Source organism: Pleuronectes platessa, chromosome 2, assembly GCF_947347685.1.
Source record: "Pleuronectes platessa chromosome 2, fPlePla1.1, whole genome shotgun sequence".
Lineage (NCBI taxonomy): Eukaryota > Metazoa > Chordata > Actinopteri > Pleuronectiformes > Pleuronectidae > Pleuronectes > Pleuronectes platessa.
In genome coordinates, this window is record NC_070627.1 from 2637456 (window position 1) to 2662570 (window position 25115).

The window sequence follows — 25115 nt, forward strand, 5'->3', positions numbered from 1 at the left end:
CAGTTGTGTCGTTGGAGCTTCTCTAGACATCGATCATGCTCCCGTGTTCCCCCCTCATCAAGTGGCCTCAGCCTTTCTCTCCCCCCCGCCTTCTCTTCCCGTTTCTTAGGTGTGGATTGACGCTGGCACCCAGATCTTCTTTTCCTACGCCATCTGTCTGGGCGCCATGACTTCCTTGGGGAGCTACAACAAGTACAAATACAACTGCTACAGGTGAGGTGCTAGTTTCAGTGAGGGGGTTAGCTGTAGGGGAGAGAGGGGATCCTTGTGTGTTCATTAACAAATCCTCCTCATGACATATGTGTGACATAGGGACTGTTTGCTGCTGGGAGCCCTCAACAGTGGTACCAGTTTTGTGTCTGGCTTCGCAATATTTTCCGTCCTGGGCTTCATGGCACAAGAGCAAGGGGTGGACATTGCTGAGGTGGCAGAGTCAGGTACGAGGGTTCTGTAAAGGCGGCAGTGATGGTGGGCGCTGCTTCCTGGTTAACAAATTAAACAACAGTGAATATAAAGAAAAAAACAGCAACGAAAACCCAAAAAGAGAATTAGCCAATACGTTTAATTCCAAATTCAATTGTAATTTGGAATCAAAAGGGATTCCCTGATTTAATTACAAATGACGGCATCTGAATATGGAAGTTTCCGCAATCAAACACTCCTTGACAAACGCAGAATGGGAGGAAACCTGTATCACCGCACCCAGTTGAGGAAGTTCGATGGACTAGGGCTTAGCAGATAACAGTACCTCTTGTGCCAGTGTGCTAGAGTTTTTTTTTTTTTCGAGATGTTCCTTGTCTACACGTGACAAACTGCCATGACCATTGTTGTAACTTATCTATTTCAGTGACATATTGGCAAATAGTGTTAGTAGTTTCTGCCAAGCTTGCAATGTGTGTGAGGGTCCACAGCCAGTAAATACCACAGCTCAATCACAAAGACACACTGGAAATATGAGCTACACAACATTTTGCCTAAGGAAGAAGAGACTGTCCCTCAGCGCCTCTATTTTTGTATTGATTGGAACATGGAGAGTGAGATGTGGTTCTTAGTGCCATCATCTCTTCCATAGATCGACAGTATATATATACACAATGTACAGAATTGCTGAAGCCTAATAACAGTGCAACTTTGTTTACTTTGGACTTTGCCCGATTTTCCAAGAAAACCATAAGTTATTCCCGCTTGTTTTTCAGATCCCTAAGCAGATGAAAACAGGATTTTCTTTAGAAATCTTTAGTCTTAAGAAATACCAGTCATGCTCAAACAAATTATAAATAACAGCCGATACTACTTGGAAACTTATTTTTACTCTGTTTTCTACATTCCTCCATTACTTGCTGAAGATATTTAGCATCTGGTTGGACACAAATTGAGAGCTTGGATTTCTAGCAATTTATGCTAACGACAAAACGAAGATAATTTCAGCTTCGAGTACTTTTAAGAAACCCAGGCTTCATCTAATGTCCCGAGGTCAATCAGTCTGGTTGGGTTTTTTGGAATTGTCCAATATCAACATTGTGAGGTTTAAAGGTTGATTTTGGAGTTGGAGCAGATGTGTCTTACATCCCTGGCTCACGGGCAACATAGAATCCAGTAATTTAGAAAATATATCTGAGTCAAAGAACAGCAGGTTGATTAAACTCCTGCAGAAAAACCATAAGTGTTCATACTCAGGCCGTCAGGCTTTGACAGGTAAGCAAGATATCAGAGGAACATCACAGGCAAGTCAGCCTTAACCGCGACTGCTTGATTCTGATGCATCTGACAGAAGAGTGCAGGAGAGAATATGCTGAGTGAACACACAGAGGATAGAGTGTGTCTGTGCACACTGTTAACTCCAGAATGTACTTAAAAGAAAAGAAAGACGAACAAAGTTTTAGAACCCTTTTCTTTAATAGAGTGGAATAATGAATTATCAAACAGATGTGGATCCTGTCCCATGAGTTATACTCTTGGATTACCTTCCCTCTTGTGCAGTTGGAGGTTGGAAGTACTTTTTTCCGGAGTCATCGCGGTGTTTGGTTGGATGCCCTGTCATACCCACGACCAAAAAAAAAAAAAAAAAAAACGGAACACATTTGCATATCTTGCTATCAGCTGCCATTCTGTTTTGCTGTTCCGGCTTCTTCCTCGTTTCTGGACTTGTTGGTTGAACATCAAATTTAGACCCTCGAAAAAGCAAAAAGGTTTTGCTCTTTATTCCCACATCACAGACTGCATTTGCTGCTGTTTTGTATCAGTCATTTTGCATTCATCAGAGAGAGGAACATGCTTTATTCAGCCAGGAATGTAAAATGACTTGAGTGACGTAAGAGTTGACACACTTACACACTAATGAGTGAGAAACTAGGAAAGAAGCACTTGAATCACCTTCTCTGAGCAGATGATGGTCTCCGGGTGAAAGGCTCTCAGCTGCCTGGAGAAGTGACTCGTGCGTTTCTTCATCAGGTTACATCTTTCACGTAATTGCTGAATTGTTTCCAGAGGTTTACGCTCTTTTTGTTATTTTTATTTTGTATTGTTTTTGGTAACTTAATGCCACACAACATATGCAATATATAGGTTGCTTTACGAATTTCTGATGATTTAACTATACTCACAAAAAAATGATATTACAGATTATACTCGACATGTTTGTTATTGTTGATGTATTCCTGTTATTGATCTGTTCTCCTTTTATTATGACGTTCCATGTTTTTTAATGTGAAATGACGTCATGTGTTAATACAAAACGTCATTAATGTCATAAGTAGCTTGTTTCCGAGGAGGTGAGAGGTAAGTAAAGATGAGTCAGATCAGATACACTTGAAGTAACGACACCTAGTTTGATATTAATACACAACACACACACACAACACGTGCATAAAGACACATAAACACAAACATCTATATGAAGTTAGTAGGTTTGCCATCATGTGCATTCATATCTGGTTCTGCGTCGTTATGTGTTTGGGGCTTTTCTTCCGACATGGATGCAGATCAGATGAGCTCATCACATGATACTAATGTCGCCTCCCCCCATGCCCCTCTCTCTGCTCTCACCCCCGCCCCCCTCCCCTCCCCTCCCCTCTGCAGGTCCAGGCCTGGCGTTCATCGCCTACCCCAAGGCTGTAACCATGATGCCTTTCCCTACAGTCTGGGCAGTGCTCTTCTTCGTCATGCTGCTGCTGCTTGGGCTCGACAGTCAGGTTAGCAGAGAAGTCCCGGCTGTTGAAATGTTAAAGATGTGGTGATAAAAAGCTGGAACTGTTGAGGCGCCCTTTAGCAAAGACTCTCAGCTTATTGGCCGGTTGTAGACGTAGGAATGTGTGCGAGGAAGCCGAGCACCCAGAGACAAAACAAATTCTTTAACGTAGATTAAAAACAGAGCTCATTCGAAACTATTAAAACACTAAGTCTCATAAACCATATTTAAATTCACCAGGTCCGTATTTTCATTTTTGATCTGGAATGAGTTGCACACGCTAAACATTGTAAGAATTCACACATGTGTCACACTGACCCTCACGTGGCTGCGGTTGAAAGCCACATGCACACACTTCCTGAAAAGGGGGGGGTGGATCAGTTGACTGCATTGCCTCTCAGTTGAGTCATATTTTATTGCTCATACTCACCTGATCCATGCATTACACCCTGTGAAAATCATGATTTAAAAAATTAGACCCAACCCACCTAACGTCTTATGTTTAAAGAAAGGAGAATAAGATCCTGGTTCTGCACCAGAACCGAATGGGTTGGTCACGAATTTCATGTTTATCCCTTCAGTCGTTTTCATGTAATCCTGCTATAAAAACAAATAAACCAGTAGACGAGGGTGGAAACATAACCTCCTCTGGTGGAAGTAACGACTGTGATTGAAGATTCTTTAATTAAATTCACACGTAGGTTTCTCCAGCAAAACAGAAATAGAAGTCAAATTACAATACTTATGAAGATATGAACATTAAACATCGATTGTCATTTTGTTGTTGTTGATCCGACCCCGCCTGTGTTGTCCCTGCAGTTTGTGGAGGTGGAAGGGCAGATCACATCACTGGTGGATCTGTATCCGTCCTTCCTAAGGAAGGGTTACCGCAGAGAGATCTTCATCGCTATCATCTGCAGCATCAGCTACCTGCTGGGACTGACCATGGTTACCAAGGTGGGTTAGTGAATGGTATATAGACTGTTACCTGTGAGTTTAACCTGCTTGTATCCAGCACGTGCACAGTAGCCTCTGTTAATTGCACGTGCATATTGTGGCTGCTGACCTCATTTATCGGCTCTGGCCCAAAGCTCCGTTCACCAGTAGCACCAGCGTTCAGGCGGTTATTAGTGTTCGTCCCCGGGGAGATGACAGTCGGCTATTTATACTGTCAAGTCATGAGAACTTCCCTTCCCTCCTCCAGTATTAATAGATTCTCCAGACCTGACTTAGCTTTTCCAAGTCTTCCTCCTTCTATTCTTGTCTGTTTTCCGATGATTTTCCCATCGTTCTTTATTCCCATCGTTCCCATCCTGCCGTTCCTTTCCCACCTCCCCTCTTCGGCCTGAACTCCTCTTCCTCTTCTGTCCTGAGATCTTCTCCTCTTCTCCTCTCTGGACTCGTTTTACTCCTCATACCTTTTTCTTGACTGTTTTGTCTTTTCTCTCCTCCTTTGTGACTCAGTGACATTTATCCTCTCTTGAATAATACAGACGCATCATTGTGATGCTTCATCCTGACAGAACCTGCTCTGTAGCAGCCGACTCTTTTCATCACTGACCTCTCAAACAAAGTGTGGTCGTCATTATCTCTCCGGGACCTGATACTGTGTCGACACAGTGATGCCCTGTTTCATCTGTTACGCCCGAGAGTTTCATGATATAAGAAGTCATCGCAAAGTCTGCAAGAAGAGAAGCTCTATTGACGCTGGAAGTTTTGAATTTTGCTTAATCCATCTGTGTTTTTAGCTAAATTTGATCAGTTATTTGATTTTACAGTTATGTCATCAGTCTTATTTTAAAGGGGACATATTATGCCCATTTTACCACAGTTGATATGGCTCCTTGGGGTCTTAATGAAATGTCTGTAACATATTTTGGTCAAATTACCACAAGGATCATTTAAAACGGCACTTTTTTACCCTGTCTAAAACAGACCTCCTCAGATTGACCTGTTATGAGTGCCCCACCCCCCTCACCCCCGGTGAGCCTGGCTGCGAGAGCCCCAGCTCCCCAGCACAGCCCCGCAGTGGGAGCACTGGGAGCTTGAGCTGGTTCAGCAGCAGCATCCTTCCACACTGTTGAGTCAACGTGTAGAGGGGTCCCGGGGTCCCTTGTTTATGCGGCCACTTAAATGTCTGACGGGTAGCAGCAGCGAGCTAATGCTAGCGTTAGCCCGCGATCTAACCGGGCCGGTGGAGCCCGGCTAGCGTTAGCTCGCTCGTCCAAGGCCATGTAGCGAGACTCCCTACATAGGCATGGGGGGGCTATGACGTTTATTTCGGTTGTAATCCCATTCGACGCACTCTAGCGTATCGTTTCTGACATAGAGGAACCACAACAAATTGCGGGTTGCGAGTTTTTGGGGCGGTAGACATGCCAGATACCCACATTAACATGTAGATGCACTGCAAAAGTGGAATTTTCATAATATGTCCCCTTTAACAACACAAATTGTGACACACATTACGTCCATGTTTATCCACATTGGAAAGCTTCACCCCCCCCCCCCCCCCCCCCGCTAACGTTTCTTGCTTCGGTGACTTTTTGGGGACGTCCACATGCACTAAGAAAAAAGCCAAAACAAATAAAACTGGATTTTCTAGCATTTCTGCAATATTTGTATTTCTGGGTTTAGCTTGGAAAAAAAAAAAGATCAGGATTGCATGAACTAAAGATCCAGTTCGATCTCTGTGTCAGACAGAGCTTCATGAAACCACAGTGCCTTGGTCTGAGCTAATAACCCGTCACATAACCTGCACTGCGCTTGGAGCATTTTTTAAAAAAGTGGATTTTTCCAACCTCTGCGTGCCGTGTATTCATCTGGAAATGATGAATAAGTTATGAATATGAAGAACCCGGCCAACTGTCAAAATTCCTATTTCACACACAAAGGAGGCAACAAATTTGTGGTTTTCATCCTCATCACAAGACGGAATGAGAGAGTGTAACCTCCTCAGCTGTGAATCTCTCTGCTGCTCCTCTCTCTCTCTCTCTGTGTGTGTGTGGAGATCAAGCTGCTGGCTCGTTAGCATTGTACAGTCTTCAGATATCCCTTCATCTCTGTCTGGATGTCTTTTTATACATAACGTCAATTCATGATTTAAACATTCACCACTTGAAGCGTCTGGAAAGTTTGATGTGAGACGGACTGGAATGAAACTTTAACAGCTGGAACATTAAAACAAAGAGACTTGTACAGAACACAGGGTGAAGCAGAGCAGGCTCGTCCCAGTGAATAACAACATTAAGAATAAAAAACAATCAAATGATTTATGAAGATTTTAAAAAAAAAGCAAATGAGATCTTTTTGAATCAGTGTTAATTCATTGTGTGTCTCTAATCTCACAAGCACCTTCCATCCTCTGTCTCGTCACCCTCCTCCTCCGCCCTCCCAGCCTTCATTCCTCTTCTCACACAACGTATAACCTTCCCTCCGTCATTCTATTTTCTACCCCCCCCCCCCCCCCTCTCCCTCTCTCTCTCTTCCTCTCTGTCGTTCCCATGACAACATCTTTTTATGGCTGCGGTGGCCTGGTTTAAGTTTAGGATTCCCATGACTGTCAAAGCAGTTATCACCCCGGACACACACACACACACACACACTCGGAAGCAGTTGTCTTCTCACGTGCCAACATGTCTGCCGGTCATGTTCTGTCTTAAAATATCTCTTTGTTTCTCAGTCTCTTTATATCTGTGTCTCTCTATATGTCTGTCTATTTATATCCACGTCCCTTTTTATATCTGTGTCTCTACACCACATATTTTAAAACTCACATGATACTATTGTGTGTTTCTGTAGCTTCGTGCTAAACCTGCCTCCTGCAGTTCACCTCTATGTACCAGTAGACACATGCATTTAAATCCTACACAGTTGTTTTAGTGTGATTTTTATAAAACGGGACATTTTCTGAACAGTGTTTTAAATGTGTCCTTCTGTGTGTTTGTCTCTGTGCAGGGTGGCATGTATGTTTTCCAGCTGTTTGATTACTATGCAGCGAGCGGTGTGTGCCTTCTGTGGGTGGCATTCTTTGAATGTATTGCTGTGGCCTGGGTTTATGGTGAGTAACATCCCTCTTTTAATATCTTATTTTTTAATTTCCTGTAGTGCACAGGAGCCTGATGCTCCTGAGGTTTTATCTTGTAATGTCTGAACTGAATGTGACGCTCACTTCGGTCGTGCACTTGAGAGGATGAAGAACTTTTCTACTGATTCAATGCTATCATGATACTCTGGTGTCGAGTAGTATCATAATTTTGATAAAAGATATTATTTTTAATCACTAGACTGTGGTTAAAAAGTTGAAGATTCTTTACCGAACACTATTTTATATTTCCAAAAACAACTGACATCACGAAACGGTTTTATTTATAGATATCATTGTTGTTGCTCATTTAGCTAGTGCCATTAGAAAAAAATTAAATAAACGTAAATCATATCCCAAACATTCGGATTTAAGATCTCAAGGTCATCGAGTATTTTCTGCTTTCTCTCGTCCGCTTAGTTTTTTCTGAAATGTCATTACGTAAGACATCTTTCTATGTATACTGCCATCTGCTGGACAGAAGTGGTATCATCTTCTTGCCTCCACTAGGCAAGAGGAAGCAGATCAAGCAACTTTATTATCGATAGTTTATTAAAGAATCGTAGAATGTATATATCGTGATACTATTTATTTTTTGCACTGTCCAAAGAGAATCTCCTTATTCTACGATAGTTTATTTCACCACAACAAACAATTCAACACTTTTTAATTGAGAGAGACAATAAATAGTTAAATCAAAGCCAGTTTGGAATAAGAACTCTTCTATTTCCTGTTTAAAGAACTTTCAAATTAAAACGTGCCTCACACATAATATTGCCTTTGCTATTTAACTTCCTGGCACATTCTGTTGCTGAGCGAGTTTTTCTCAGGAGACGAGATAATTAGTTTTTGTTTCTCTCTCCACAGGCGCTGATAATTTCTACGATGCGGTTGAGGACATGATTGGCTACCGACCAAACCCATGGATGAAATGGAGCTGGTCTTACATCACTCCTACACTGTGTATGGTAAGAGCTTCTCTTTTGCTTTTCACTTGGCTAGAGTCCGACCTCTTCCTCTTTTTTTATTCTAAGACGTTTTCCACTTCCTGAAACTTCTAGTTTCATCACGGTCTTTCTTCACACTCGTCTTAAAGAGACAAATCACCAACATGAAGTTGTTTGAAGTATACCTGCTGTAAATTAACTTTTCCTCTTCTTCCTCAGGGCTGCTTTGTTTTCTCCTTGGTCAAATACAAGCCATTGACCTATAACAAGGTCTACGAGTATCCTGACGGGGCCATTGGACTCGGATGGACCCTGGCCCTGGCTTCCATGATCTGCATCCCCATGGTGGTTGTGATCAAGATCATTCAATCTGATGGGCCGCTCATTGAGGTGGGTGCTTGTGTTATCGGCTCCTGAAGGGTCGTGCACAGAGTCTCTTGAGGATTACTTTAGTTTTCTTCCAGTCCCGCTGATCCCGTCTGAGCCCGAGAGGAAAGTAACTGACCCCCGGCTGAACTCGAAGCTGCACCGAGTTTGTGTTTCTCCGATTTACAGGCGTGTGCACTGTAAAAAGTATTTACCCAACCAACGTGATCGACCAGAGCCGAATATCACCACACGTCTTAATCAGCTTGTTGAATCTTACCTTGAACTGGGCATGAAATACCGCTCAAGAGGCGTGACCATGAAATTAATCCTCAAAAGAATTATTGTAGTGACTGTCAGGAGGATCCACAGACTTTAATATTAACTTAAGATTTGCAATTCAAGCACCATTTTAACTTATTTTGCTTATATCTGCTTGTTTTAAAGACCAGTTTTTAAAACAACTTTCATGTTCTCTGTCCCATCTTCCCTTTTCTTTTATCCTCTGGACATTGCTCAATCGTTTCCTTCAATGTCTCTCCATTAATACTTTTGTCACTCCTTCCCTGTTTCCTTCCATCTACCCTTCCCATCCCTCCGTCCTCTCTCCTTCCCTCCTGCAGAGGATCAAGGCGGTGGCCGCCCCGGTTCGCGGCGGCGCCAGCTCCCGTCCCGCAGACCACCGCGGCCCCAAGGACCTCACCTACCCACTGGATCCCAATGGGAACAAGGGCCAGCTGAAGGCCCCCACCCACACCATCGTAGAGACGATGATGTAAAGGAATGAGGCGGAGGCTCTCCATGAGATCGCTCTCCTCTCCTCTCCTGTCCTCTGAAATGCTTCTAAAGCTAGCTAGCTTCTGTCTATCTGTCTATCTGTCTGTCTGGTGGACTGATAAGGGTTTTTAGGAGAAAAAAAAAGTTCCAGTTTCAAATCTTTTAGGAGTACATCGGAAGTAGTTTGCTGTTGGTGGTTTTAACGAGAGGGCAGCGATCACATTTCAAATCTATTTCTGAAATACTGTTTAGCTGTTTTTTGTTATTTTTTTGTTATTTTTTGTATTTTATTTTAAATATTCATGTGACCACGAATCGTCCCACAGTTGTCTTATTTAAAGGCGCAGTGACACGCTGGTGGATTTCCATTTGGTCCAACAGCTACTTTTGCAGAAAATAAGCCATTGTTCTAAAAGAAGGAAGAAGGTGGTTATCGAGTCTTTGAATCAAAACGGGCTTTTGCAGCCACTATATGAAAAATGTTATCTACACTTATCATGGATTAACAAATACGGACCTTTCTGACTGAGCGTAGGTGCCATTGGGTTCAGCTTTCGGCTTTTTGAACAGGCAGGAGGTGCAACTGAGGTCATGTTTATTATCTATTGGAGGTTTTTGGGTGTAAATTGTAGAAGTTGAAACTTTGTTCGTCTGCGAAAGACAAAGTTCTGTCAATCAGGAACGGGACCAAACTTACGTAAATGTCAAAAATCCTACAGATTGTTGTTTCGAATTAAAGTCTGATATCGGTAACTTCTGTATCAGCAAAAAAAAAAACATGACTGATCTGAACTGAAGAGCAGAAATCCAAAGCTGTCGCCACCGAACTCTTCTCTCACGCTGCCTCCTTCCTGTCCTGGTATCGCAGACCAGCTGGTTTGGTTCCAACCAACTTGCCCAACAGCTCTTGTTCCTTTGGGGCATTGAGACGTTAAAAATAATTGCCTGGTGCAGCTAATAAAAAAAAAAAAATTAATATAGAATTGACACTGCCATAGCCGACGCCCCTTATCAAAGCAGGAACCTAGTACTTAAACGCACCTTAGCACAAATATCCCCCATCTTCCATAGCCGTAAACTATGGGTCCAAGAGAAACGAGCACTGAGCCTGCGCTGCATGGGGGGGGGGGGGTGAACCCGCTCCTGCACGAGGACGGACGTATCTGAAAGGATTTGAAGTGTGGAGGTTGAACCCTTGAGTGTGTTGTCTGTGGCGTACTGTACAGTAGTAGCTAATCAGTCTATCTATATCTATCTCTCTATCTATCTTTCTCTGTCCTAGACCAGTTTACAGTACAGTAGTGACTGCCCTAGGCAACTTGGCTTACGAGTTTGGATTGGATTTACTTTGTTTTCTACAGAGGAAGTGACATTACTATTAGTTTTTTCCTCTGTCAATGTTTAGAGATTTTTTTGTTTTTTTATTATTATTATTATTATTAAGACTATAATGTTATTGGTATTCACTATTGATGATGATTATTGCCGTAGTTTTACATAGGAGAAGGAATACTTCTTTCATCTGGTGAAAATACTAAGCTATTATACAAATCATACATTTACAGTGGCAGCCATTGTAGCACAGTCCTCGTGGTGAAGTTTTAAAACAACGTAAACTGATTTTTACCGGATTAAAATAAATTAAAAAGCAGTTTAATGTACACCACAAAAAAAGTTGGACTCCTACAATGGCTCCATCTGTAAGTTTGTAGTTGTTGGGGGTTTATATAGCGTTTCCTCTTCTGTAAATACAAGGTGACAGTATTTAAGTTGGATGAAGTCAGCCAGGCAGGGGCACTGGGGCCAGTGGTTTAGAACCAACATGTCACCGACGCTGCGACTTGCGGCGTTGAGCCACTGGTTTGGGTGACGCCTCCCAGCAGATCAGCCAGTGTCAGCCTGCCCACTCGTCTGAGTGTCAAGCTCCTGTCCAGACACCGTGAGAGGAGGCAGCTGACCAATCGGAGCCGCCGGAGTTTGGCCGCGTTTGCCAAGTTTACAGCAGCGGGCTCGGGATTCAAACCAGGAGCCCAAACTGGTCGTATAGCACTTCTAAGGTCAAACATGATTAATCGGGAGCAGTACTTTTTACTATTTGGATGAAATTAGGTGAATATTGATCAAGACAAACTAAATTGAACCGAGCAGTTGATGCCGTTGAAACCGGCTCCGGCCAAACTCCGTCAGTCCCCGGGCCCGGAGAGAGGAATCTGCCCGGTGACACATGAACAGTGTCTGCTTCTGTGTTCTGGCTGATTTCTTTTTTTTTATTTTGTTTTTAAATCATCTTTATTTAAACAAAGACGTTAAAAAATTTAAAACTACATTTACATTCTTCACAATAGCAAAGGGGCCATACTATCGACAATGTGAACCATTGACAACTCCAAACCAGACGATGTGCGACGGGAACAACTGTCGCTTTCATTTTGAATATGTCTTGTGTAACGAGGGGTTTCCAATGTGTTTGTGTGACCAGCGACCATCCACTCAGGACCTTTTCTGTCGTGCTTTATCCCAGCATCCCCAAAATATATAAATATATATATATATATATTAGACGTCAAACTGTGGGAGACGAAGAGCTGAAATTTAACGGTAGCAGTGGAAAATGATGTTTTCATCCAGATTGAAAGGCCGTTGAGTCAGAACAGTAGAAGAAAAAAAAAAAAAAATCACACCTTAACTGCCTATTCTATCCAGAGTCAAAGGCAAAAACACAGTGGGAGTGAATCAAAGTGAGTTTTTAATTGCACCTTACTTGTATAATTTGGACTTCATATCGAGTGATGAGGCCAAAAAGAAGGAGAAGAAGAAGAAAACACTGCCATCTTTTTATTCAGGGTTCTCACTGACGTACAAATATCTGAATACTGTCGACACCTCAACTCCACCCCCGCTCTCCCTAGACCACGTCACCATCCGCTTTCCCATTGCAGGAATCAAACATCAGACGTGATTGTACGACCAGGGCCTGTTTTCATGTTTAATCTATCTAGTGTTCGTTAAAAAAAAAAAAGAAAAGTTTATTAAATTTCTTCATATAGACTGAAGTAGTTCATATCATTAAAAGGGATTTGTGAGACCAAATCCACAGCACACATCTATTTTCATACAGTGACAAACTTGTTTTTCCTATTTGAGTTGTTCTTTGTACGGCGGAGCTCTCGTTTTAATACACACTCACAGCTTTTATTCTTTTGTACAGACCTGGTTCTCCGTTCCCCTGAAGGCTCTTAGCACAGATTGTGTGATTTTTGTGAAAGCTTCGCTCTCCAGAGCTTCCCACGACGCACAACCTCCAAATGTGGCAATTTGTTTCAGCTGCAAATATTTCCCATCACTTCTTTTTTCCCGTCCCCACTTCAGCACCAACCTGCAGGTTTACAGATACTTGCTGGAATAGCTGAAGTTAAAAATCTGTCGGCTCCCTCCTGCAAAAAGTTTGAACTTTATGAACTTTTAAATAATTCATGCAAAAACATTGACCAAGGAGACTTTCAGGCATCTCAAAAAGTTAGTTAAAAATTGTGGAGACTTTAATTAACAGACCCACAAATTAGTTTCAACTTTTCTCCACCTGCAGCTGAAAACGCCGCAGGGGCCCCCCCCCCCCCCCCCCCCCCAGTGCTAAGACCCTTCTTCTCTTTGGTGAAACCATGAACCAGAAGTAGTGCTTCATGCAGTAGTCGTGTATTGGTTTCTTCAGCCTGTCTGTGTATATTTACAGTGTGTACATGTCCCTCTGCCTTTTTACACTTCCCATCAGTTAGCCTACGTAAAACCAATGAACCTAAGCTAACTGACTTGTTTTCTCAGAGTTAATGAATTTGCAAGAGAATTGAAGCATTAGCGATGCACAAAGTTTTTACCGCCGAATGTTGAAATGTGAACGTCACCTGCGGGTGAATGTAAAAGTTTCTGAAGATTTATTTTATAAGGTTAAGAAAAGAATTACTTATGACTTTTTATTTGTATTGATTTTTTTTTTTGTTGTGTGTGTTGAATCGAGCAGTTTCTTGTTTTATTTTACTTTTGATTGTGTGTCTGTCACGTTTTGCCTTTTTTATTCCAAATATAGTGTATCTGAACCTCTGTCATCCGACTAACTTGTAGAACTATCAAAAACAAACAAACAGAAAAAGCTACAATTTGTGATGTGCAATACTTTGTAGAAAACTTTTATTTTTCTTGCTGTTTTATTTTTTATTTTTTATTCTAAAGGTGGCACTTTCCTTTGACGTAAGATAAAAGCCTGTGAACTCTTTGAAGAAAATATTTGTTTTGAATCTTCAGGGTCCAATCTTAAAATCCAAATAAAATGCTCTGCAGTGTGAAACTGAACTAAACCACGATTCCATCAAAGACCACGTGGTTTGAAAAGCACTGAGAATAAAGTAGAGCCTGAGTGGTGGGACACTGCCAGTTAGCTTATCTCAGCTCTAGAGTATTAGAGGCACTCGAAGGAAAAATGTGAGATATCGATAATAATGTCATAATAAAAATTTGTAAATTTACACGAAAAAAGTTGTAATTTTGTGAGAAAATTGTAATTACGAGAAGAATTAAGAATAAAGTTGTTATATAACAAGCAAGAAGTCCCACATTTAAGTCATGACATTTAATCTATTTAAATAATGAGAATAGTCGTTGTTTAATAATTTTTTTTTTTTTATAAATGGAGTTATATTTCAAGGAGTCATAATTTGAATTTAACTGTTATATTAAGTGAAAAAAGTTATAAATTTACAAGAATAAAGTCCTAGTTTAAAGAGGAAAAAGCAAAAAATGATTGCAAGAATAAAGCAAAAAACGTTATCAGGAAACTACAAAATAATTTCTCCACAAAAGAGAAACTTACAACTTTGTTCTTGAGAAGTCCGGTATTTTTCCCTTTGGCTCTAATACTCATCACTTGAATCTCATTACTGCTTTGTGCTGAACATCTGGCAGCTTTCCAAAAACATGTCACCACCAAAGTTCACGACTCCATAATCGGAGACACATCGGACGTCTGCAGAGTCCGAACACGCCCTTATAAGGCTCTCGTTTCCAATCCGCTTGGGATGGAACCTTGGAGGAATAAATTTGGCTGCTTTTGGAAAAGCAAAAGCGGTAAATCCAATAAAGCACAGGTTATCAAATGTGGTCTTTTCTTTTTATGCAAGTTCTACATTCAACCTCGTCCACCAGAGAACTTTGTCAGGAAACTCTTCATCAGCTGGATTTCAGCTTTTCAACTCATCAGCAGAGGCTGGAGTCTGGCTGTGTGTTCCTAACATGTCATGTAATCATACAGATGTGAGCTTTGTGCTGACACATCTGCTGTTATCACTAAAGTTGTTTATTAGAAATATGGAAACAAAAATCATCCTTAATGCAAAGATCATCTTTGTTCTTTGTTTTGAAATTCGGAGGAAACAATATCTGAATCACGTTTTCTCCTTTTACTTGCTTGAACGATGCCAATCTCAGCGCTAAGGCCTCTGGGAAATGGAGTCCTGCTCATCCCATCCTCCTCCCCCCTCCCCCCTCCCCCCCATCCTCATTCTGAGCATGGTCTCAGTCTCTTCTGCATTATACCGAATACCAGCCCTTCCTTTTTGAGAATGTACATGGGGGAAATGTTTTTGTTAATCCTTGGTGAAGGAAAAACATTTTTAAAAGAATTTGAAAGGTTTTATTTTTTATTTCTAAGGCCGACCCGTGAGCTAGAAAAAAGAAAAGAAGGAAAAAAAAAAAATGTGTTTGAACAGGTTTTGCAAAGGTGTAAAACTTTTTTTTATTTCTTAATAAAAAATTTGTCTTCAGAAAATGAGCCGAGTTTTTATTGTTTGGATATTTAATTGTTTGTTTGGATGATTGTTACACACACACACACACACACACACACACACAGGGGACATGATAATGATAACAAAATAAACTGTAATCCTAAAGCCGGAGATACAACCTTTTCAATAAATTGTAGTAAAAAACAATTCTTATATTTAGTGTTTGTGTTCAAGAAATCCATACAACCGGAAATAATGTTTACTTGTATTTAGATGTAAAGTAATAACACGTTATCTTGTTTATTATGATTGAAACTAGGATAACATTTTAATATTATTTACTCTAGATCTTCCTTTCTCTTTTCATTCAATCCAGTTTACTTTGTACTAAATGTCTTTGACAACATAAACTCTTAATCCTTCAGAGCCTTTAATACAAGATTTAATCTACGTCTATAAACACGAAGCTGCAGCTGCACATTCACTGTTAAAGCTTCAGGACAATAACAATACAAATATAATGATAACCTGCCGCATCATTAAGATGAACATGGTTATTTGGCACTGAATTACATTAGTGCTTCTGTTTGTGCTCATTACTTTAAAGCCTGTACAGTTGCTGCTGGCTGTTACACAACTGATACTTGATGTATGTTTGTGTATTTAAACATGTACAGGAAAATAACCTGCACATCACAGAATCCCAGCTAAATTATGGAGTCTTGTGTAAGTGTATTATTTGTGAGCAAGTTATTGGATGGATTTCCTCATCATTCTGGAGCAGATCCAGAACTGAGGTTAGTTCATAGAAACATAAAGTTGCATAAACATTTCTCTTTTTCTCAGATTTGACATATTTCTCGTTTTTATCATTCCCAGAAATTGTAAACTGAAACTCTGCCAAGGTGTTTGTCCCCGCCCATATCCCCACTGGACATACTCGTATACATATGCTTTGACATATTTTGCAGATCACTGATTGGTTGATTTAGATTATTGCCCAGGTGGATCCAGGCCTGTGATTGGCTTCCTCGTGGCAGCGTCCCCAGATCCCAGCAGCCTCCCAGACTCTCTCCTTCTAGAGTCAACTCTTATTCCACGTGCTGTTCATGTGATCATCTTTTAAAGACTGTTTCTCCAGAGGTCAACGTTTGTCTTGGCTTCGTTTTCGGAAGAACAACCCAAAGAGCCTGAGCCAAATAAATCCAGTGTGCACTTACCTAGCCAAACAGAAATACACCAAAACAGAAATCACCATCTAAGGTTCTCACCGGGGAAATCAAGAAGAGCATCTAAACAGAGAAGCCCCCCCCCCCCCCCCCCCCCCCTCCCCCGGCCCATGATTAAGCTGTGTGTTCTAAAAACCAAGTTTATTGTGGAAACTTCTTTTTGAGCCCAACATCCGTTACACAACAAGGAAGTAAAGGCTCAGACGTGTGTGTTGTCAACACAGATAATTGTAACTTTCCCTGAATATCTGCAGGGTCACATTAAACCTGACGTTTCCCATGGAAGTATTTACAGAGCAACATTAAATTACTCCTTTAAAACGCTGTGTTTATTCTTAAGTCGTCACAAAGCTCCAAAGGAATCCAGGCGCTGATGCTCCGTCATTATTGCTGTTGTGATTTATAATTTTTTTTCCCAGAGACGTATAGAAAACGAATTCAGATGTGAGTCTTGTGTTGTTATTGATCCTGTTTGACCTCAGAGTTCAGCAGGAGCTCCGACTGTGTTTGTGGTTTTGAACCAGAGGAATACTGCTGCTGTGTTTCTGTGGCCGGAGCTTTAAATATCTCTCAGTCCAAAGAAAGAAGCTGGTGCTGACATTTCCATTCTCTGCCCGCCAGCTCCCAGAATAGACGCTGAGAATCTTCGCTTTGCAATTCATCTTCACGACAGTTTTCTGGCATCGACGCTAAGTGAAAAAAAACTAAACGTGTTTTCTTACGCTTTTGTTCTACAGTGGAAAAAAACCAGAAGAGGAACAGGAAATGGAAGAGCTGCTAAAGATGGTGAGAGAATCAAAACGTGAGCAGTTTTCTATTCCTTCAGGGAAACATGTGAACAAACATGTTTTCTTATTTTTGCCAGTTTTATTCCCAGCGGACGCGTCCACCCCCGTCTCCTCCTCGGATCAGTCGCTGGTAACTCAGCTGCATGTGAGGTTTGGGTTTTCCCCTCAGTTCCACCCTCACTGCACAGAAACCCACAATAAACCTGCTGCTGCTGGTTCCACCTGGAATAATGACTGTTTGGTATGAAAGGCAAAATGAAAGTAAATAAATAAATAGATGAATAGATACATCTCAACTAAATGGAGGAGAAAAGGTACAATACAATATTTAAATTTCAAATGTTAAGTCGTAACAAGTACAAAACAGAAATAATTTAAAGACTAAGTTCATGAATATTTTGTAGCAGAATTGTTGTAATAGAAGAAAAGGTAGAAATCACCCTATGTACTTGAAAACACCAGTAACTGTAACGTTCGGTTGAATAGAATTAAATAGTCCAGTTAAAGAGCAGCTTGAAAAACCAGTTTAAGTTTGGCACAGAAGGGGTTTTTGTTTCCTAATCACACAATCATGTGTCGACTGTGGACCTGTCGTTGTGTAGTTGTTGGAGGAAGTCGGCCGTTATGTGTGTTTGGAGGTTTCCTCCAGTTCTAACGTCTGAACCCACATGAAGTCACTTTCCACGGCTGCTGGTGGAATCATGATAACAATCTGTGATCTAATGGTTTGTGTTAATGTTGGTAGGGTTATAAAGTGCATACTAGTGTGTGTTTGTGTGTGTGTGTGTGTGTGTGTGTGTGTATGCTGGACCGGTTATGTAACAGTTGGCTCTCGGGCATAATTAAGTCAGCAGAGGCAGAATGTAAAGTCCAGTATACACAAGAAAATGGAGAAAAGCCACGAGCTACACACAGAACCACACAAAGAGGCTCCATTCACACACATGAAGAGACACACGTCATTTTATAAGATGTGCACATAAGACAGTTATGTTGTGTGTCTATCCGATCTGTGCTTATTACGTCCAATACACTGACATTTTATGGAAGTATGGAAACACAATTTAAAGTTGGTTCTTGTCTAAGTTTCTGAAATATGGATGGAATCACAGATTTAAAGGTCCAGTGTGTAGAATGTAGTGACATCTAGTGGTGAAGTGTCGTGTTGCAGCTGAACACCCCTCACCCGCCCCAATGTAAATATAAAGTATTTAAATATAAAGGGTTAGGAGACAGATCCCTTTCATCTAAATCTTACGCACTGGCACTTTTAAAATTAAAACTGATTTATCAACATTTTAATCAAAATAACGACAGACCCCGGTCATAAAATTAGACATTTTATTCTTCCATTTTTTCTCACGTTCTTCTCAAAAAGAGAAGTATAGCAGTACACGCTTTGTTTCATAGAAAATGAAAAAGAAAAAGACAAACAACGACAAAGTTATACATTTTATTTTCCCTTTTTCATAATGTTTGTTTTGTAATTTCTGTAATATCGTCATAGAAAAATACTATATTACATAGAATAGAACTTTACACAATCTGAAAAAAACAAACAAACCACAATGTCAACACATCGCATACATTACAAGAAACACAATCCGGAATCGTAACACACAGTTTGATGCCACTTGTCAACACATCTTTTTCAAAAATGATTTTATGTCAAATCAACAAATACATACAAAAAAAAGCCGTCATGCCAAATGTTGACATTTGATTATCAGAAATGTGAAGCAGATAGTCAGAGACACCAAAATGTGCTTTTCGGAAATATGCAGCATTTCCTCTTTGTGTACAGACGGTTTGCTGGAAGTCCAGAGTAAAAATAAATTCATGTTTACAGTCACGTCAAGATGGTTAAAATTAAACAACCGGATGCTCTGAACACAGTCATGGTGGTTCTTTGGGAATTTCAATTTTCGGGGATTCCCAGGATATGACTTGAATGGAGAAAATCAGATGAATTAGGATTAAGAAATTTCAGTTTTTTGCAGAGGAGACGAGTCGATAACTTCCAAGATGGATGATCCCCGATAAGATAAGAGAAGATAAGGCCATAACCTATAGCCACCATTTTTAATAGTTTAACAGTATGGTGACTATATCATATATTATATAATATAGTGTAGTTGTATATTCTATTTTCAGTATGGCCTCCCCTTATATGGAAAAAACAAACTGAAAGGAAACAACAGCATCGTGATCTTTTCTCCTGCGTCTCCAGAGAATGAACGACTGCTCATGAGAATCCGTACGACAGAAACCTCAACACGGGGGAACTCTGAGAGATGAAGAATTCAAATCTTCTCTCCAGGCTCGATTCTGTGGTCAAGAAAATGGAATCCTCTTCGTTAGACAGTGGATTCACTTCAAGCTTCAGGTGATCAATGTAAACACAGTGGACTTTGTGGGAATGTGTGGGTATTAAGGGGTTCCAGATTATAAAGCTAATATCTAATCTGTTATCGGCTTCAGGATGAAGACAGGGCGGAGTCGTGAAACCCTGCGTTTCTCCACCCACATTGAATTATTACTAATCGCAGTGTCGATCGTAAATCTCAACCATTCGACTGTAAACATGAAATTACGTTAAAATAAAATCTCAATATGATTTGTGTGTTACGACTCTGGATTTGGCTTTGAACTGACCTTTGACCCCAGAAATGCATAGGGAGTATGACTGACCACATACGTATTTACATACATACATGAAAACCAACAGAACACTTTGGAAGGCTTTTTAAACGTCTCTCTCTTTTGTTGCTTTTTTCCCATTTCATTTTTTTTTGGCCACTTGATTTTTGCGTAATAAAAAAACTCTTCTTTTTTTAACGTTGTACATGAAAATACTTACAGTGCATGGTATTCAACAGTGTGCTTCTCTTTTGTAGTAAGTGCTTGGAAAGAGGTTGAAGTCCCTTTAGTTTTTTTTGTGTAGTTTTCATGAAAAAAGTTGTGTGACTCGCTCACGGAATCGGAGTCGGCCCTGTTTTGTGTCTCCTCAGGGTTTCGGTGAACGGCACTGATGGAAATCACCGCTGTACAATGAAATGTACACCTGCTAACGCTCGCTCTGACTCACACACACACTCGCTAACACTCGAGCTCAAACGCTCAGACGAGTCAAAACGTTTTCGAAAGAAAAAAGTCATGCACACATGTAAAGACACATGTATATAGTGCACACAGACACCAACACACACACACACAGATGCACACGTGACGATAAAAAGTCACACACACACACACACACACACACACACATGTATAGGGGCGTTCTTGGAGGGGGCAGCTGGATTCTAACTGTGTTATGTAACAATGTGAGGAAAGAGTGAGAGACCCAGCCCGAGTGAAAGAGAGCGAGAGAACAGAAGCTGTGATTGTTCCCGTTCCCTCCTTCTCTCTTTCACACATTCTCACGTGTATTATTCCTGTGTGTTGTGTAGTTTCTACACATTTTTGCACACACACACACACACACACAACTCACTTTTTGGGAAGGAATCTTGAGAAAACCATGAAAATCAGAAGGCGACAGATGTGGAAGAATCTGTCGTTACCAAAAGGATCAAAATATGAGTTAGAGGAGAGGTGTGTGTGTGTGTGTGTGGGGGGGGGGGGGGGGGATCTGCATCTGTTTCTTTCAAATGCAAAATGCATGAATTCTCACTTTTGGATAAATAGAAACAACTATGGTGGTTTTGTCTTTAACAGCCATGACTAAGCGTTGTAATTGATACAGGGGTTATTAGGCTTTTGTCTCCAAAGCAGCAGCAGCAGCTAAGGCTCATGGGAAACGCAGTATTAAGACATCGTCCAAAGCCAAACATGATGTCTCAGAAATTAAAGACATGGGTTCAACATAGGCCTTCACCATCAGATCATACACTTGACTCTATAACGTTGTGGTTTCTTGGCAGCAGTTCCAGATCAATCGAGAGGGAACCAGCCTGGTTGTGTCTGAGATCACTCACTGATCATTGTAGTCTGCTAGATCGTGAGTTCACCATTTTGTGTGTCTGTGCGTATGAGCTCAATAACACAGAAGTCTCTCTATAGTAAAGTAAGCGTTTGTGAATAAGTGGATGATTTCGGACACAGCGCATGTGTTATTGTACTTTGTACTATTCTGTACTCTGTTCTGTACTGTTCTATACTATGTACTATACTATGTACCGTACTCTGTATTGTATTTTTTGACACACCCAGTTCAGCAAACATCGAGGAACATGAACAAATGTTAAATCACATACACACGGCATACTGGCCCTCTTATGTAAACACATCTGTGTGTGTGTGTGTGTGTGACACCCTGCGAGTCTGAACAACTTGGTGCTTCATCTTCCACCTGACAGATCCAGTCCCACTGTTTGCAGACGATACCGTCATCTATACCTGGGATAGATGACAGGGCGGAGTCCCCCCACACCCCCCCCCCCCCCCCCCACACACACACACACACACAGCACCAACACTATGTGTTCATGATCCACTGGAACCATTTGGAAGTGCTGTGTGTAGCATTTAAATAGTTGTTGTATCTTGTTGTAGTGTTGATAATTGTGAGCATCTATTCCTTTAACACTGGAAACCTGTTACTTCCTGTTATGAAGTTGCTTGTTTTTGTGACTCTAGTCGTAGAAGAATGTGCAACAGCCACGATGCTCTTGCTCAGTTAAGCCTGAAAGTTTTACCAGTGCAAGTGTAAACCATCGATGCTAAATTGCATCTTGCAGAAGCTGTAGAAACATCGCAGTTCTTCAGCATTAAGCTCGCTAGGAGAGTGGATGTGTAGTGTTCCCGGGTCAGCACTGGTCTTAAGGGCTGTCATCTCCAGCCCGGGCGAGTTCGGATGTTTGCCAGTGGGTATTACCAACGGCTCTTATGCAACATGTTTGTTTCTCTAATGTAAAGATTAACCAAGTTGGATAAACACGTTGGCTTTTCGTTTCATCTGCCATCTGCTTCTAACGGCTCAATCCCTGTTTCCTGTTCTACTGGATTTCTCAGAAGTGCTACACACACGAGTTGTTATCTAATGACCACAGCTGCCAGAGAGTTCGGCAGTTGACACCGTTGTCTCGACCGTGTGATGATGGCGTAAACTCAGATTTTCCTCCTTTTTTTGAAGCAGCGCGGTGACTTGATGTGCAACGTCCGATATAGAAGTTCAACTACAGGAGTGGACACCTGGAGAAACAGCTCAAATCAACCTTTTCCAGGGAAATGACTCTCGGGAGCAGGAATATGGCCACATCTGTACAGACACAATGTAAACAACACCCAAAACTAAATCTGAAACCTAAGCAAGGCCGTGTTCTCTTCATCACTTCAGGTGCACTTGAAAATTCCTAGAATGTGTAATAAGGCAGATTCGTCTGGAACCATCAGCACTGGGACTTTCTTACTGGGAAGCTGTGGTCTCACGCAGCTGAAATCACTTTGCTCAAATTTCAGGTTTGTTTTAAGATAAAAACAAAACAACAACAATCTGTATCAGTGAAAATGTTTTTTTTTTAACGTCCCAGGTTCGTGGTCGTTTGTGCTCGAGCAGCAACGGGAGTCGTCAGGAGCCTCTGGTGGATTCTCTGCTCTCTGGCCCCGCTTTCGTAGAATTATTGCAAGCTGCTGGATTGTGAGTGTGTGTGTGTTGTTAGTGTGTGTGTGTGTGTGTGTGTGTTTGTATGTGTGTGTATGTGTGCGTTTGGGCCAGTTCCAGATATACTGTAAGATTCCACCACTTTGTCTCCTGGCTGAGTGAGACAGAGTGGATGTGTGTGTCTGCAGATCCGTCTCCGGTTCCTTGTGTGTGTTTGTGTGTGTGTGTGTGTATGTGTGTTTGTGTTACAGGTCTAGTGGACGGTCCAAAGTGTTGTTATTGTCCTCCGGGTCGTCGTTGGCCAGCGGGTTGCGGCTGATGACCAGCTCCAGTCGGTCTCCAGCTTCTGTTATCAGCGGCACCGCCAGGCAGCAGTCGAAGTCCCTCGTTCTCACGTGGTTCACCTGGACGGAGGAAATGGAAACGGTTCGATCGCCAGGTTGTGATTTGCAAAGACAGAAATCAACTCAGGTTAAACGATACTTCCTGATAACAACTTAAATCCTAGGAGCTAATATCTGAAGTTCCCACGCCCACAGAGTTCCTCCTGCTGATGCACCACCTTTGCTCCTCTGGTTGTGGAGCTCTGATCATTACCTGCAGGATCCTGTCATAGGGTCTGAGTCCGGCTCGGTCAGCGGGTCCATCGGGTCTGATCATGTTCACGTAAACTCCTTTCTCCAAGAATCCGTCCGACACGCTGAAGCCAAAGTCGTCGCTCTCTGGGTCTTTGATCACCGTCACCTGCAGGAGGAGGAACCAGCTTGTTTAACTCAATGAATGAAAACCAAAGGCTGCTCGAGAGATAGGAATAATATTTGGAGATTATATTTTTTAAAAGAAACACAAGCTAGATTAAACTGACTGACTACTCTCTGTTAAATTAGGAAATACCTTGAACGTCACACAAAGACAATGCTAGATGAAGATCTTCCTAAATTTTCACTCAATTGTAAAACTTAAAAAAATTTCTCTGGAGTTGTTTTCCCACAGACTCACTTGTGAAAGAGGAAAATAAAGGTGCAAGACATAAATAGAGACTGTGCAAAAAAGGTAAAGTCACTATTTCTGTAGTGTTGACAGCTCGTTTTCCATAAATGGTAAATTGAAAGAGCTGAACAAGCTAAAAAGGCTCCAGGATATTATATATAATATTTTACTTTCACCCTTAAAGTGACAGAAAATCCTCCTGATTTAAAAAAGCAGGAAAAAAAACACAGTTTCCTAAATCCTACGTAATAAAGTATTATGACCTAGAAATATACATTATTATTATCATACGTTTCTTCAGTACCTACCTGAAAAGTATAACAATAACTTAAACAACATGTAAGACCTTTGAAAATGAAATGCAAGATTATCTAAATACTTTTTTGGAGGCTTTTAGATCCTGAGAATCAATTATTTAAAAACAATCAGCCCCTTGTGTTACGATGAGTTTCTAAATGATCCACTGTTCACTTTCCACCCATGCTGCATCACTTTACTGAAGCATGACGGCTTCCTCTCCAAACCGTTCAATAGAGCCAGAGAGCTAAATGCAAAAGGGATATTTTTACAATAAGTAATGAGGAGCAGATGTTCTCCTGAGAAATCGGGGCTTAACAAAAAGCTGGAGAGGCAGCGCAGCATGTATGAATATTACATGATCTTTTAATGAGGCACCATTTAAAGACTGTAACACTTTGGCGGACGGCCAACGAGTCCATCAGTGAACCAGCCGAGGATTCACTTTAATGTACTTTCTCCCTGGATAACAAATGTCTTTCTCGTGCTGGGCCCGGGCCGCACCAGGCCGAGCAGCCGAGCAGTACATTCCCCACTTTGTTACACAACACCCTGCAGAGCACAGAACTAACGTCTTCCTCACAAAAACAATTCCTGGAGAGGTCGTTTTTATGGCCTCGTAAAGTGGAAGCAGCTGAAAGTCGTGGTCGGTGGTGGACGACCCATCGCCAGCACTGGGACGCTGGTTTAATCCAGCTGTGAACCATTAACGTTAATATCGTGTGATGGTTTCTGGTCACGACTCTTCACCCGTTTGGATGATAAAAACAAAAGTGTGGATTCTGCTGCAGAGTCCCTGGCAGACCTCAGATCTGTGAGGAACATTACACAACTCCTCCTCACAGCATTTGAAAACGTGTTTGTCTTCACATTTGAAAAACTAGACAGATCATTTTGTGTTTTGGAAGCAGTGGGAATCCGATTGTCTCTCTAGCTCGAAGAAAACCATTAAAACCCACTAACATCTGGCTTTTGTCTGCAATGTCAATGGATTCAAATGACTCTGTCTCTGATAGACAGTGATGGAAACAGGACACCAAGCTGAACAAGCTCATTTTTGTTCTTGTCTTG

The 25115-nt window shown here is 41.3% G+C and overlaps 2 protein-coding genes and 1 long non-coding RNA gene across 7 annotated transcripts in view; 2 read left to right on the top strand and 1 right to left on the bottom strand.

Moving 5' to 3' along the window:
- LOC128453458 (sodium- and chloride-dependent taurine transporter) overlaps window positions 1–12079 on the top strand; it is a 31311-nt gene extending 19232 nt beyond the window's left edge. For both annotated transcript variants that reach the window (XM_053436379.1, XM_053436368.1), the window contains 8 exons: window positions 110–213; window positions 313–437; window positions 3079–3191; window positions 4007–4144; window positions 7145–7247; window positions 8139–8239; window positions 8438–8608; window positions 9208–12079. In XM_053436379.1, the coding sequence (XP_053292354.1) occupies window positions 110–213; window positions 313–437; window positions 3079–3191; window positions 4007–4144; window positions 7145–7247; window positions 8139–8239; window positions 8438–8608; window positions 9208–9363 (1011 nt within the window). In that variant the 3' untranslated portion in view covers window positions 9364–12079. The remainder of the gene's footprint in view (window positions 1–109; window positions 214–312; window positions 438–3078; window positions 3192–4006; window positions 4145–7144; window positions 7248–8138; window positions 8240–8437; window positions 8609–9207) is intronic.
- A 4522-nt stretch (window positions 12080–16601) lies between these two features.
- LOC128460854 (uncharacterized) lies at window positions 16602–22652 on the top strand. Of its 4 annotated transcripts, none has more exons than XR_008342251.1 (5): window positions 16602–16808; window positions 17102–17150; window positions 17230–17302; window positions 19383–19538; window positions 22293–22652. It is a non-coding gene; the product is annotated as an uncharacterized LOC128460854 (long non-coding RNA). The 4 variants fall into 4 exon arrangements; XR_008342250.1 differs by lacking the exon at window positions 22293–22652 and adding an exon at window positions 19634–19769; XR_008342248.1 differs by lacking the exon at window positions 22293–22652 and having other exon boundaries at window positions 19383–19769.
- Window positions 22653–22949: 297 nt separating this feature from the next.
- LOC128458432 (glutamate receptor-interacting protein 2) overlaps window positions 22950–25115 on the bottom strand; it is a 32278-nt gene continuing 30112 nt past the window's right edge. Inside the window, exons 23-24 of the mRNA XM_053443262.1 lie at window positions 23355–23501; window positions 22950–23161 (exon numbers count right to left, since the gene is read on the bottom strand). Coding sequence (XP_053299237.1) covers window positions 23003–23161; window positions 23355–23501 — 306 coding nt within the window. The 3' untranslated portion in view covers window positions 22950–23002. The remainder of the gene's footprint in view (window positions 23162–23354; window positions 23502–25115) is intronic.